Source organism: Takifugu flavidus, chromosome 14 (assembly GCF_003711565.1).
Source record: "Takifugu flavidus isolate HTHZ2018 chromosome 14, ASM371156v2, whole genome shotgun sequence".
In the NCBI taxonomy this organism is placed as follows: Eukaryota; Metazoa; Chordata; class Actinopteri; order Tetraodontiformes; family Tetraodontidae; genus Takifugu; species Takifugu flavidus.
Genome location: NC_079533.1, coordinates 8,787,351 through 8,801,813, shown reverse-complemented (window position 1 = coordinate 8,801,813; position 14,463 = coordinate 8,787,351). Strand labels below are relative to the sequence as shown.

At 46.6% G+C, this 14,463-nt stretch overlaps 2 protein-coding genes across 3 annotated transcripts; one reads left to right on the top strand and one right to left on the bottom strand.

The window, feature by feature from the left end:
* The first annotated feature begins 533 nt into the window (after positions 1-533).
* atp1b2b (ATPase Na+/K+ transporting subunit beta 2b) lies at positions 534-9,269 on the top strand. 2 transcript variants are annotated; one of them, XM_057053459.1, is made up of 8 exons: positions 534-1,003; positions 4,068-4,196; positions 4,280-4,387; positions 4,571-4,776; positions 5,341-5,400; positions 5,591-5,617; positions 5,848-5,943; positions 6,034-9,269. In XM_057053459.1, exons 1-8 carry the CDS (start codon positions 913-915, stop codon positions 6,199-6,201), a joined length of 885 nt encoding a protein of 294 aa, XP_056909439.1. In that variant the 5' UTR covers positions 534-912; the 3' UTR covers positions 6,202-9,269. The 2 variants fall into 2 exon arrangements, with proteins under 2 accessions (XP_056909439.1, XP_056909440.1); XM_057053460.1 differs by lacking the exon at positions 5,591-5,617 and having other exon boundaries at positions 536-1,003.
* A 260-nt stretch (positions 9,270-9,529) lies between these two features.
* gltpd2b (glycolipid transfer protein domain containing 2b) lies at positions 9,530-14,277 on the bottom strand. Its single transcript, XM_057053457.1, has 4 exons — positions 13,138-14,277; positions 11,511-11,569; positions 11,184-11,362; positions 9,530-11,059 (listed from the first exon to the last, which is right to left on the bottom strand). The coding sequence occupies exons 1-4, from the start codon at positions 13,217-13,219 to the stop codon at positions 10,444-10,446; spliced, it is 936 nt and encodes a 311-aa protein (XP_056909437.1). The 5' UTR covers positions 13,220-14,277; the 3' UTR covers positions 9,530-10,443.
* Between the last annotated feature and the right edge of the window lie 186 nt (positions 14,278-14,463).

Below are 14,463 nucleotides of genomic sequence, written 5' to 3'. Positions count from 1 at the left end.
TTGTGTGAATATTAAATGATCACAAAAAGCTGATAATAATATGTTCCATGCGGAATGATGTTTACAGAGGAAAACTGCAAAAAAGGATTTATAAAGTGGTCAAATTTGTTTGTTCGATGACAATAATCAAATATAACTGAAAATAGAATATTTCCAGCAAAGTCAAGTGGAAATTAATTAACAGTATTTTAGCATTAATGGTGGCCACGATGATAAGAATTGGAGGCTGCAGATGAAAGCACAGACAGCCCTGCGTGAACTCAACAGCTGAGGCTTCTAGTAGCCACGGAGACACACGGACACGCAAAATCAGAGGGACATTCGCTTGGATTTGCGTTTGAAAATGTGACGATGCGGACCTCGGAGCCAATGGCCTCGGCCGGCGCGCCATTCGCTCCGAGCTCCGTCCGTCAGGCGTGGGGCCGCCGAGCAGGGAGGATGCGGAGCCTGGTGATTGGCCAGAGTGGAGGAGAGGGGGGGGATGGAGCGGTGGAGGAGGGAGGGGTGCGTGCACGAGAGATAGAGGCGGAGGGACCGCGCTTTACCGCAGTATCACTGGGTTTCTGCACCACTCATCAAATCTCTGCGGCATGCAGGCTGGAGCTCAGAGGGAGGGCAGTTAGGTCTGAGGGTCTCGCTCTGTCCGTTCTGCGGCCATCACCTAAGTGCAGGCTCCACCTCAGTTCGAACTTCTGCTTCTCTAATTGCTGGCTTTATCTGTTTAATTGGCTCTTCTGCAGTTTCCAAGGCGGAACTCTCTCTCTCTCTCTCTCTTTCTCTCTCTCTCTGTCTCTCCCTCCCTCCCTCTCTCTCCCCCTCTCTGTCGGTTAATTTGCTCCAGCCGGCGTTCTGCATCAGGGGCGCGCATCTTATCAGGGACTTTCGAGAGTCTGACTGAACTTGTATGCGAAAATGGCCAAGGATGGAGAAAAAGGCGGGTGGAAAGAATATATATGGAACCCGAGGACGAGGGAGTTCCTGGGCAGGACGGCGAGTAGCTGGGGTGAGTACTGTCCAACCGTCCTCAGCAATGCAGTAAACGCGGTCCCCTGGCTCCGTAACAGGTCTGTGCGGGAACATCCGTAAAGCAGAGGGCTTATCAAAAGTATCCCGGCAGAAGTTCATTTAATAACCAGCCGAGCTGTCCGCTACAGTCTGGTGCTGAAACCTGAATACGCGAATGCGGCACCAATCCACAGAAGTCTGCCTGAAGAAATAAATAAATATATAAATGCGATTACATTAAATTATATATTAATTTGTGGTAGCGCTTTATTTCCCTGCGCAATGCGCTGAGCACAGGGGTGGAGGCATGGGCTCTTACTTCTGATTTGAATTAGCTAAATGACTGCAGCATTGCTGAATAAGACAGGAGTCGCCAGCTCTTGCGCGAAGCGCTGTAACGTGAAATCTGCTGCAGATGACACTTGTTATTGCGGGGTGATTGGCCCTCGGAACTTACAGCAGTCACCGGGTTGCGCGCCTGCAGGTACTGTGAGGGATTCGCAGTGTGGAGAGCTCCGCTCCTGTTCGAGATGACAGCCCGAATTGCATTTTGTCCTGTCTTCTCTCCTGCCACATTAGCACCCTGCAGCTCTCTCAAAGATTCATGACATGATGCGCGCATATGGCTCTGTTCTAATGACATTGGAACGCTTTAATCTGGGTAAAGCCGGAGGGGTGGGGGGTGCAAATGCTATTTGTATCACCTCCAACCTGGCCCCTCCCAGTGAGTGTAACTCGGTGAGGAATTTAATCCTAATCTAATGACTTCATTGGCAGATTGGGAAGGTATTAATTTAAGATGTGTTTAGGTCAATCACCCAAAGAAACTTTTTTTTTTTGCCATCCTTTCTGAGAAATGTTTGATTTTTGGAATACCACAAACCGACTTTGCCTGTGGTGATTATGTTTCGTGAATGGACGCTCTATCAGAGCAGAGGTGACTGAAGCTTCTTGGAAACCTCCTGCAGCGTCCATCTTAATCCAGCTCAGTGTCCCAGGTGCCTTCAGGTTTGGTGGCCTTTTTAAGCCGTGCTCTCAAAGGCTGGTTAATTAGGCTATTTCTGTGTTTGTCTCTACGCGTAGGTCTGCTAAACTTGGCCTCTCATTAGTGACACATACACCTCTCATCCATTTTCCATCCCAGTGCATTCTCTACAAGGCTTACTTCAGGTGTCCCGCCTGTTTGGAAAGTAAATGAGTTATCTACATTTCTAATTATGTGGCAGATCAAAGTGGTGGATCAAAAGCCCGCTTTGATGAACCGCAGAACACTTCATTGTTCTCTGCTTTGTGTAAAAGAGCTCTAATGAACAGGGCACGGGCTTGATAAATGGAACAGTCCTGTAATCCTGATGTTACATCGCCACCAGCTGACACCAGAAAAGCAAGATCAAACAACAGTTTCCTCTGAAAATAGAAATAATTACGCCTTCTGCACCTCCTGGTTCCTAAAATCAACAAAAAGCTCATTAATAAAGCAACGCAGCATAAAAGACCTGATACAAAACATGCCTTGGTGCCCGTGCTGGTTTATATTTCCAGGTTATTTACACGATAGAAGGTTCGATTATGGGAAGCTGCAGCTGAAGGCTAATGGAGTTTCTTTGGGGCCTTTCATTTTCAAGCGTGGTGCATTTGATTGCTAATCGTGTCCTGCTAATTAATTCTGAAAGAAAAGAGACACTTCCTGCTATTACCATCAACAAAAGTGCAGCGTGTCGGGTCGTCCCACGTCGGGCTTTTTGTTCTTGGCTCTCAGCTGGCATCTGCAAACAAAACCCAGTCTGAAACAGAGATGCTCTGCTGTCCATCATCGGCGTGCACTAAGAGGGCAGACTGTAAACCCAACACCCTCTCTGCTGGGGGGGTGGGGGGAGCGGGGCGCAGCACATGCACGCTCACCCCTGTATGCATGCGTGCACATCCAGTCTCCCTGGGGTGGTGTCATATTTGTGTGCTGCGCAACATCCCATCTGGATCACACACACACACACACACAGACATAAAACAGCTAAACGCTTTGGTTTTGGTTGCGCCTCCTTTCTGAGCCCCCCCCCCCCCCCGGCTGTATCGCCTCCGGCCAGGACCTGCTGGACCTGGGCCCAAAGTTCTGACTTTGTATATATTTAATGACTTGGCTGGGGTCTTTTTCCATGCGACAGTCGGAGCGCTCTAGCCCATTTTACTCGGCCACCCGTCAGTTTTGGGTCCATTAATTCCAGGAATTAGGAAAACATGCGGGGGGAAATTTATTTTTCCCAGATTGAGGAATTACCCCCACTGAGGAAGCTTCCTCTTGATGAACTGTAATGGCTTTATCAAGCCTTGTGTGCACTGACAGACGAGCGCTGCTGGCAGCATGGCAGGGCTGCACACTGGGGGGGGGGCACGCTGCAGAGGCAGGAGGTCAGAGGACTCGCTAACAACCCAGTTCTGGCCCCAGGTGTTGCTACTTAAAATGAGGGATGTGTCACAGGAAATGCTGTGTATGCTCCCCTGGAGAGGGCGGGGGTGGCCGAGTTGAGGATTTCCACTATCCCCGTAGCAAGGTAACATCATTTTACACATTCAGTGACACCATGATTCTATTAATAGCTGGAGGGTCTCAACGGGACACTATTAACAGGAAATTGATTGGAGATAAATAATTCAGTCCTGTTTTAAATCTTCCCAGGTTGAGGTTGGTGGTTTCTTTTTCTTTTGCAGTGACAATATTTTTCCACACTGTTGCGCAAATATTGATGTTTTAAAATATCTGAAATGAGTGACAGGTGACCGACCTCCAGGTTAATGAGGTCCAACACGTCCTTTCTCATCACAAAGTGACCAAACAAACACTAATCCCAAACAGGGTCCTCGCACATATTCCTATCGAAACATTTGATGATTAAAAAAAATCAAGTTTCCCTTTCTAACCTCCAACTAGCAGCCAGACATAGAAGTGTTAAAATCTGCAATGTTGCATTTGTGTGATCAATAAATGTGCTGCATGTGTAGCTAAATCACATCTCCTGATGAGTGAGGATGTTGTTGATCCGACTCTCTCCCCTCTTTGTCCGCAGGCCTGATTTTTCTCTTCTATGTAGCGTTCTACACCTTCCTGGCCGGCTTGTTTGTGCTCACCATGTATGTCATGCTGCAGACTTTGGACGACCACACACCGACCCGGCAAGACCGGCTCACCACGCCAGGTGCGGCACGTGATCAGACGGTGCGTGTCGAGGTCCGGCCTGCAGCAGGGCGCTGACACCCCCCCCCTGTCTGTCATTCACAGGGATGGTGATCAGACCCAAAGCAGACGAGACCTTTGAGATTGTCTATAGCATCCAGAAAACGGAAAGCTGGGACATGTATGCACAGGCGCTGGACAAGTTCCTGGCACGTAAGTCTGACCCCATCATGCGGTTTACCTCTGCGGAACATCTTGTTCCCTATCGCGAATCCTTTTTACCCAATAGATGATTCCGTTACAGTCTGAGTAGGAGAGTGCCTTGCAGCAGGGCTTTAGTTGAGTCATAAGCCCTTGCAAACAGAATAAAACCCACCCCCATCCTCTCCCCCTCAGCCTACAACAACACCGCACAGGTCCAGAAGAACGACGAGTGCACCCCGGATCAGTACTTCCTGCAGGAGGACAGCGGTGACGTGAAGAACAACCCAAAGCGCTCCTGTCAGTTCAACCGCACCTTGCTGGAAGAGTGCTCCGGCATCAATGACCGTTACTATGGATACCAGGAGGGAAAGCCATGCATCATCATCAAGATGAATCGGGTATGAATGAGGAAAAGGAAGAGGAAAGGGGATGGTGTTGCTAGGAGACATGGAGTGACTGAGATGGTGAAAGTGGCCGGGAAGGAGGCAAAGATGATCGCGGGGATCAAATGGGGAAGTCGGCGTCAGGGTGGTATGATCGGCCAGCTTCCATCCTGAAATATCGCAGGTGGTCAGAACACGACGCGCCCGTCGACCTGAACGCAACAGAAAATCTGTCCGACACACTCGTGTCATCAACTTCACCCTCAACCTGCGACCGTCTGACGAGCGCAAGCGCTCGAGATCTGCTAGTCGTGCGCTATTTTCAAGGCGTGCGTTCCAGCTGTCAAACGCTCCCCCCTCTTTTGGGGGACTACTTTTACCGGCTGAATAGCATGGCGGATGCTTGCTGCTCCCAGTTGCTGTAGTTCAGAACCGGGTGATACAAGTTTTGCTAATTTAGCAGATTTCCAACACTTCAGACAGCGGCCGTGAAGCTTCACCCAGCAGTGACGGTGATGTTGGTGTTTGCTGAGAGTAAAAGGAGAAAGTGGAAAGTGTTGGTCTGTCTTTTCTCACCAGGTGATCGGGATGTTCCCGGGAAAAGATGGCCAGGCTCCTTTTGTCACCTGTGCAGCAAAGGTAATCCCTGCGGTGGCGAATCCGCCTCGCCCTTCTGCCACTACTCGCCCGCGGCTCAGCCTCTGCCACGTCTACACTTTGTTAAACTTTCATTTCTACATGGCGCCACCTTGTCCTTTCCATCACTGTTCTGTGTTGTTCATTTTCTCTTTTTCCCTCTTTTGTGTTGCATTAATCTGTCCCGTCTCAGCGATACAAAGTCGGCAAAGATGAATGGGTAAGAAGAGGGCAGAAACCGGTCCTTCTAGAGATACAGTGCGCTGCAGCCTCGGTAGCGTAGATATTAGCTATGCGCATCCAAATGAGGTGATTTGCTTTGCGGAAGTAGAGTGTGGGTGCGCTGGGAAGTCAGCTCTGGAGAAAAGAAGGAGATTAACGAGGCTTACCTCGTCTTCACCTACATATATCCGTGTTCAGGTTTTACTGACGGTGCGTTTCACCCTTCAGAGAGAAGATACGGAGAAGATCGGAGAACTGCGGTACTTCCCTCCCAATGGCACATTTAACCTCATGTACTACCCTTACTATGGCAAGAAGGCTCAGGTAAAACTGTCTGTAATCCAGAGCGAGCTGTTGGAAAAGGCCACTTCCTGTCGTTAAATCCGCCTCCGCGACCTTGTCGTTTCTCTGCAGGTGAACTACTCTCAGCCGTTGGTCGCCGTCAAGTTCCTGAACATCACTACCAACGAGGACGTCAACATCGAGTGCAAGATCAACTCCAACAACATTCCCACCGGACACGAAAGGGACAAGTTCGCTGGAAAAGTGTCTTTCAAGCTGCGGATCAACACCAACAACTAGGTTGACCTTTGCCCTCCCCTTGAAAAATACAAAAAAAAAAACAACAAAAAAACAAAACCAACCGCACTGCACCGCACACACACACGCAGAAACGGATCTCAGGATTCACACCCTTTGTAGGATTTGTTTACAACCCTCAGATTTTTTTCTTCTGGGGGAAGTTGTGTAGGGAGGTGAGAACAAAAGGGTGCTAATCCTGTCCTTATTTCTGTCTGTGGGCTTTGGGAATTCTTTTCTGTATATTAGGTTGAGGTAACGTGTATTTATACTGCATGACAACAAAAGGGGACGTCAAGGGAGTGAACATGTGTTTCCAGCGTTTGCAAGGATCAGCAACATTACAACTTTAATGCTGCTCCCTTCCTGCTGCCTCCTTATAGAGTATGCCTCTATATAAAAAATATACACAACTTACAATACAAAATGTGTATATCTATAGTATTCATACAATATCATACGATTATACCAGTACAGTATGTCTTTTTTTGTTGCATTGAAAAGCGTATGGATGCAGAAACGAAGCCATGCTGCATGTGTGTGTTGTCTTCAGTGTGTTCTGAGCGCAGGAGGTCCATGTGTCCTGCCTCACTGCTACTGTAAATGTGCACTGAGGTTGCATAGAAACCACTGGCCACCAGGAGGGACCCCACCATAATCCACTAATCCTCATGCACAGTGAGCGGCAGGTGAAGCGAGCGACTCCAACAGTAGAGGTCACGACCTTTAAAGTCACAAGCGCGCACGTGTGTGTTTGCTTCGTTCGCAGGCCCCGTTTTGCACCAAATAACTTAACGCTGTAGGTCGGGAAATTGCATGCAACGTGCAATAATCGGTATCTGGTGTACACGATGAAGGGGCCCTTCACACTGGCTGCTTTTAAATCCAGCAGCGTTTTGTCAAAGGCCCGATTCATGTCGGGGCTGCTGCCAGAACGATGACATCAGCCCCGTTCGGGGAAAAGTGACATTTCCTTATAAAACTTCAAGTCGGAGCAGAATTGTAGCTTTCGGTCTGTGGAAGAACCGTCTGAATATCGACCACAACGGCGACGCTATGCCGCCGTACACGCTCTGTCTCCGTGTCATTGCATTCCTTACGTTAAAGAGTCTCATATTGTAAATACAGCAGAATTATTTAGTGATTTTCTTTTTCTGTGGGCATGTGTGTGTGCACGCACATGTGTGTGTGAATTGCATCTATTTTAAATATCAGAAATAGATGCTGACCTTGTCATTTTTGTATTAATTTACGCTGAAAGTGTGCTTTTCGTCTGTCACTCAAAGTTGAATTGAACTCATACATGTATGATAAGGTAGAGTTTATGTTTGTTCCCTTTGTCTCATTCTAATCGGTTCTCTTCAAGGATATAAAGTTGTGTAGTTTGTGTTATTTGAAAGTTGTCTAGGTTCTTCGTTATTTGAGGTGAGGCATCACAATTCGGCACGTATCAGATCAACACATCTGCAGGTAACGCAAAGAAAAGCTGTTTTTAAAAAAATGAAGCCTGAATAAGCAAGATGTGCACTTGCCATTCATCAGTTTTATGGAAAGGAACATTTAAATCTAGTCCCACTTTAATCCTGCAATGTCACTGCTCCAAATTTGGAACGCTCGCATCGGTGTCTGGCCTAATCCTGCTCCGTCCTCTGCCAGAGTAATGTATTTTTAAGTGTACCTGCGGACATCTAAGCAGGACACCTGATCTGCACTTTCCAAAGAAAAGAAAAGGACAATAAGATCCACAGTGAATGATTATTTCATATATACCTGCAGGTTATTGATAATGAATGAAGTGCTCCGGATGAGTTTCTTTTTTCCTTTTTCATTTGAGACACTCCACTGACCATTTCACATGCGTTTCTGTTCTGGCATTCCTGCAACCGTTACTTAATTTCACTGTAATCTCTTAATCTGGAGCTAATCCAGAGCAGGCATGCTGAACTTCTTTACCCTACTTTGTCGCTCCTCAAAGGCATGATTCACCATTTACTTGCCCAAAGAAGAAAGTTTCACTCATTTCTCTCCAGAATTTATTAAATCTATCCGTTTTTTTAGCTTTGCTGCATTCATCATATTGCCCCATCACTACACGCACTACGAAGATTTACTATTTTAACCAAAGATCTTCATAACAATTGGATTTTTCTTTATTTTTTCTACCTCACCATACCCTCAGCAGCAGCTTTCAGGGTAATAATCTCATGGTGAAAAATCCATCCGATCTAAATCCTGCAGTTATCATAACTACACGCACAAAAGGAACCTGTTTTCTTATAAAGAAACAGTGCCTCCTGGTGGACAGATAGTGTTGCTACCCCAGTGTCAAAATGTTTCCACTAATCTCTATTTTTTTTCCCCTTTTTTTTAATTTGAGGATTTGGAGATGTCCTCAAAAAGCAATACATTAATTTATGTGTCTGTTTAATTTATTTATTGGAAAGAGTGGAACAAAAGAAGTGTATTGTGGCGCCACAGTTGCACACTGTCGTGATGGAGGTGTTTATAAAAGAGTATTTTACTGCTATTTTGGTGTAAAGATGAGAGAATGTATAAGCCTGGGTGGTAGAGGAGCATTCTGGCTGGATCTTATTTCAATAAATCACACTGTTTATGGTTTGGAGAAGTTTTGGTATTTAAATCAAAGTTTTTTGTCAGCGTTTGAGTCTTACCTTCTGCTTGCGGTGAAAATGCCAAGGTCCGTAAATATATATCAGAACTAACATATTGAGAGCAAATTGATACAAGACCAGCATGGACAATGAGTTTTTGCAACTGTAACGTGCAAAACTTTGAAAAATCTTTCGGAATAAAGCAACATCAAGGTCCAAATATGAAAGGGAATAATTTAGCAGTTGCTTTAACAGACACACATGATGTTATTGTCTTAAATCATATTGCCTCAGATCAAGCAAAGGTCCATGAACTCTGCTCTTCTAAAGGGAAGAGTATATTTTCACTCTGGCTTTTTAGTTGTTGCTCTTTCTGTGTGTATATTTTTGCTCATGTTTTACTGCAAACCAGGATAGATGCATAAATAAATGTCATTTAAGGGTACCCAGTCACCCCCATTATTGTCTCTGCCTGCTGGTATTTTTTTAGGTTGATTAAAATGGTGAGATGCGTTCGTGGTAATAAGATGAGTCATTATGTGTGAAATTAATCATGTTAAATGTAGTGTGCCCTTTGTAGGGGATAGAACGGTCAAAATTAGCAAGAGTTGGATATAATCTATTGTAATCTCATCCTCTGTAATCCCTGTAGCCTGCCATCCCATTGAATATCAACGCTAACCTGTGCACACAAACTGAAACATGGTAATTAAATGCCATTCTGGGTTTAACTTTTTTATTCTTTGGTGGTTCAACTGAAGAGCGTTGCCAGCATTTTTGACAAGGTCATCCCACAAATGCTCATTGACCTTGAAAGATCCCCCGTTAGTCCCGCAGCTCTGTGTCAGACACAACTTTTTCCTCACTGGCTCACCAGAATCATGAAACCTGGAAGAAGTCTTTGCAGCAGTCCAGAAAAAAAGTTTTCTGTGGATTGATGGTTGCATACAGCTCAAGTCACACACTCCCATATACATCACAGTGTGGTCATTCTAAATCATATGCAGCCATTTGATGGCATCAGATACGCTGCCGCTTTCAACGTGATGCGTCCAGGAAAGAAAAAGCAGACGTGTCCTCCATGCTGGAAACACCCCTGTTGGCACACGTCTTAAAGACAAAATTCCAACTTTCCAGAACCGAAATCCTTAAAACTGGGTAAAAGTATTTAAACAGATCATTATGATTGTGATAAATCAGTGTTAAAGGACTACAGCACCCCCCCCCCCCCCCCAGTACAGTTGATCATATCCTCTGCCATAATTGAGGTAGCTTTCAAACTACTGATTTAAAGTATACAGTATACATTTTAAGTGCAGTCTGAGGACTAAACGTGGACGTGCAGGACTTATGTTACTGCTTCCACGTGTTTAAATCATTTACGCTCTGTGTTTAGTCAGACATACGAAGGCCTCTAAGGTGACAAGTTAGAAGGAGATGGTGTTAAAATCTGAAGAGCTGCATGTTCAGCTGAGCCACAAACTGGCCGTCGGTGCCAGCAGACTAGAAACAGCACAGTCACAGAGCTGGAATAAAAATATATGAGTCACGTCTCCTTGTTTATCTCTCTTAAGATGCCCAGAACCACAAGGAAGACATAAAATATGTTTAAAAATTCCAGTTTGAGGGGTTTCTACGGCAAGTCCAGCATGCCGTTTTCGTCCAAGGCTTTCTGCGTCCTGTTATAAACCTCATCGATGGCTCGGACCACTTTTGTCAGCACCACATTCAGTTCCTGCTGGTTCCCCACGCACACCAGCCTGAAAAAGAAGCCCCGCTCGGGCATGGCGATGAAGGCCAGCTCGGCGGCCCTGCGGACTAACCAGGTGTGGTGCTTTGAGAGGGTGTTTTGGTAGGACTCGCGGCAGAGCTCGGCGGGGCTCCTGAGTCGGCCCGACTCTGACATCTCAGCCAGTTTCTCCAGGAAGAGCCTGAGCCAAAGCAGCGCACGATGCAGACGCAGAAGAGTCCTGCACCCAGAGTCCGTCGGGCGGTGAAAGTCCACCACACCTCGGTTCAGCTCTGACTGGATCATGGAATGCACTGAGTGATAGGCACGATTGTGGTTCAGGGGATCCAGCCCGGACTGAATTGCATCCTGACTGTTCAGACCTGTCAGGTGTTCATCTGGGACCATCTCTGCTTCGGGGCTCTTCTCAGACAACAGGGCCAGCTCACGGATAATATTGGTCTTGGTTTGTATTTCTTTGGATATCAGTCCCACCACTGGACCCAGAGCACCCATAAATCTGGGGGAGGAACATAAAACAAGATTAATTATCTTACAGAGTCCAGATTCTAACCATAAATCCCTGAACTCCCTTGTTTGATGGCTCTATTAACACGTCGCCATGTCTTATCTTGCAATCTTACTTGACGAGCTCATCCCAGCTGGACAAATATGGCTGCATCAGCACGTCAGAGCTGTAGGCCGGTGAAGCCAGCAGGTGGGAAAGTAGCATCGACACCTGGAAGTTCTGTCCCAGACACTCCTTCAGAACGTGGGTGCCCCCAGGCGCAGTGGGCCCACTGCAGTTGTGTAAGTGGTGATGCTGAGAGTGGGGTAAGGGGGGGGTGGGAGGGTCGTGGGAAGCAATAGAGAGAAAGAAAGATGGGAAAGAGACATGAGGCAACGTTGATCGTCTGCTTGTACCCAAAAGTCGGCCTTGTGCAGGAAGTTTTGGAAGCCTTTGTCCCTACCTTGTTTTGCTGATCGTAACCTTTTAAACAAGATTCCCAGTGGTAATCCAAACCTCCCTCTGTGGAGAGACATTGGAAAGATCAACGAACGGTTTCTGTTTGTACAGACGTTCTCCCTGAAAAAAGAGATCCCATTAAGCAAACAAGCCCTCGTTTTTAAATTAGCCTTTTTACACAGGCTGGTTCCATAGGACAAATTACTTTACTGTAATGGCTTAATAAGAAAGATTGATGCCGTGTGACACTCACGGGCCATCCTGCTGACGGAAAAAGACAGATAATTATAGAGCTTGGATGTTTTACGCTCCCTTACCGCGGTCCGTGTTCATGACACGTGGAAAAACATGAGCCATGGAGCAAACGCACGGCGCGTCCGTTCTGGGTTACATGCATGCAGAGTCCATAGAAAAGTCTTTTATCACTATCCCTCCATACATACATGTTTTTGGGTTTTATTTTTCTGCGGCTGCACACAGCATTAAAGTGGCCAACAATTCTCAACCCCACCTTGTGGCTGGCTGCAGTACTGATACATCAGAACCTCTAAAATCCAAGACCAAGACAGGTTTATTAAGAAAAGTTTATGGAATTAGTTCAATTCGTACATTTGTGGTGATTGATTTGGACACTGACAGGAGACGGCGTCTCGTTATCCTTGTCTTCTTTTAAATCGGCGCAGCGCGCTCTTGCAGCTGCAAACAACATTCCTTTAACAGCATCTCGGAATGTTGAGTTTAAATCATCACCTCGTTCCCGCCCGTGCCAAAGCAAACCTCGCCGTTACAGATGACTCAAACAGGAAGTTCCTTTTAATGTGCGTCAAAATAATAACTGGCATCGCCTTTGGTGCTCCTTTAAATGCTCTGACCTGGTTTTGCCCCAGGTCACAAGATCCACACGCTGTAATCTCTCCTGACTACGCACCAGAGACCACCACACTAGAAAATAATCAATGCTGCATCAGAGAGCGGCCGTGTTCCTGTCAGAGGGCTTCATGATGGCAGATATTGTCAGTGTCCTCATGTAAACGTTTCCATAAACCGAAAGAAGGGTGCAAAGTGTAGTGAAAAGCATTTGGATCGAAATGTACGTTTGCTAGCTTGCAGTGCTCGGGACAGCAGAGTCAGCTGGCTCCCCCAAATCTCCTAAATCTGAGAATTTAATCCGAACTGTGGAGGAAAAGAGGAAAAAAAATGAAAGAAAAGAAAAGAGATCACATGTTCGTGGTTGAACTTTGTTACACTTCTTCCCTACTGTCAACTATTCCCTTGGCCTGAGCATTGAGCGAAACATTGTCCCTCACACCCAAATTACCCTTATTTCCAGCATATCCGGATCAAATTATATACTTTTATATAAACGTTCAATTATCTACTCTGGGTTATAAAGTAATTGGTTTTTCACAAGCCGAAGACCCAGTTCTCAACCCTGCTGCCATGGAACATGTGAGACATACGTGACCTGAGGAATATGTGGTTCAGACAAGGGATGGATTGTATAGATTAATAGCAGAGCACAGAAACGACACACACACACACACACACACACACACACACCACACACACACACACACACACACACACACACACACACACACACACACACACTCAGAAAGAGAATTACTCACGCAGCCACAGGGAGCCGAGGAGCAGCAACAGGACAACGATGGCCACTGCAGCTTTGCTCTTTACACCCATCCTGAAAAACATCTGCCTCCCTCTGCCGGTCTGGTCCTTCTGTGTCCCTAGAATGAAATTGCTCCGCGTCTCACATGGGTCCTTGTCCCCTCGCGCTGCCTGTCACCACTATTACTTCCTATCAGACCCCTGCCTCTAACCCCCCCTTCTCCTCCCAAATCTCTCATACCCTCTTGCTCAATCCAAAAGGAAAGTTCCCTCAGACCTGAGACAAAGCTCCTCCAGTGTTGGTTTCTTCCATAGCTGTCCTCCCCTGTCACACCCTCAAGCCTGCGTCCTTCTTTCTTTTTCTGTGCGTCTGTCTGGTGACTTTTCCTTCATTCACCTCCGCTATCCCTCCTTTGCTGGAGCCGTCTGCCTTTTTGTAGCGTTGCTCAATCTGAGGGTTCAGAGATCAGTCGTGAGCAGCCAATAGCTGATAAAGCAACGCCAACGCGGCGTGTCCGCCAGTAACCCCCGTTCCTCCACATGCGTCTCCCAGAAATGCGCTATGTTCCCGGCCAGCACGAGTAAACCGTCGCCTCTCCTCTCCTCCCACCGCTACACACCCTCCTCCTTCCCACCTCGCTTTTCTTGGTCCTCTCATTCACACACTCGCCAATAAAAACGGCGACACACACACACAAGCATATTCAGCAGAGCTTTTCCGTGGAAAAATCCCGTATCAGGTCATATCTCCAGTCTCGTCGAGCAAAAAACAATCCTTTGTCCGGATCTAGTTCTATTTTTTTTTTTTTTTTTTAATTTTCCTGCCACCCACACCTCTGCATCGGTCCATCTGCAGGATAACACAATCTCCTTTTTGTGGCTGATATCGCAGCCGTATTTGTCAATGAATAACAGAATAACCAACCTCCCCGTATCTGTTCAAAAATAGCCACATGTACCAACTACACAACTATTTTTTGTTTTTAAAGGAGAATCTCCTCCTCGTTTTTCAACAGATCTGCTCATTTCGTTTATGTTCTATCTCATTTTCAAATGTTTCTTTGCATCAGTTGGTCGAGTCTGAGGTCCAGGAAGTAAAAGGATGTTGGTGTTCCCTACACCGTTAGACCCCCGTCTGCTGGGTCTGCTGCTGCTTTGGGGGGAGGTGAACAGACGCTCAACCCCGTATTAGAGCCACACCACTGTGCACTGAGGAGCGCACATGTGGTCTGAACAATACAGGGGGGTTCTGCAGGGAGGGGCGGGAAGAGTGTGAAAGCAGGGCACTAATGAATTGGCTGGGAGGGGATTTTTTAGTCCATGGAACC

What these genes read in the sequence shown, in the direction of transcription:
- gltpd2b (XM_057053457.1), bottom strand. Translation starts at nt 13,219, where the DNA reads ATGTTTTTCAGGATGGGTGTAAAGAGCAAAGCTGCAGTGGCCATCGTT. An exon ending in GTTACGATCAGCAAAACAAG is followed by an intron (nt 11,363 to 11,510) that starts GTAGGGACAAAG and finishes CCCCACTCTCAG; the next exon opens with CATCACCACTTACACAACTG. An exon ending in AGCTGGGATGAGCTCGTCAA is followed by an intron (nt 11,060 to 11,183) that starts GTAAGATTGCAA and finishes TTCCTCCCCCAG; the next exon opens with ATTTATGGGTGCTCTGGGTC.
- atp1b2b (XM_057053459.1), top strand. Translation starts at nt 913, where the DNA reads ATGGCCAAGGATGGAGAAAAAGGCGGGTGGAAAGAATATATATGGAAC. An exon ending in AGACCGGCTCACCACGCCAG is followed by an intron (nt 4,197 to 4,279) that starts GTGCGGCACGTG and finishes TGTCATTCACAG; the next exon opens with GGATGGTGATCAGACCCAAA. An exon ending in TCATCATCAAGATGAATCGG is followed by an intron (nt 4,777 to 5,340) that starts GTATGAATGAGG and finishes TTTTCTCACCAG; the next exon opens with GTGATCGGGATGTTCCCGGG.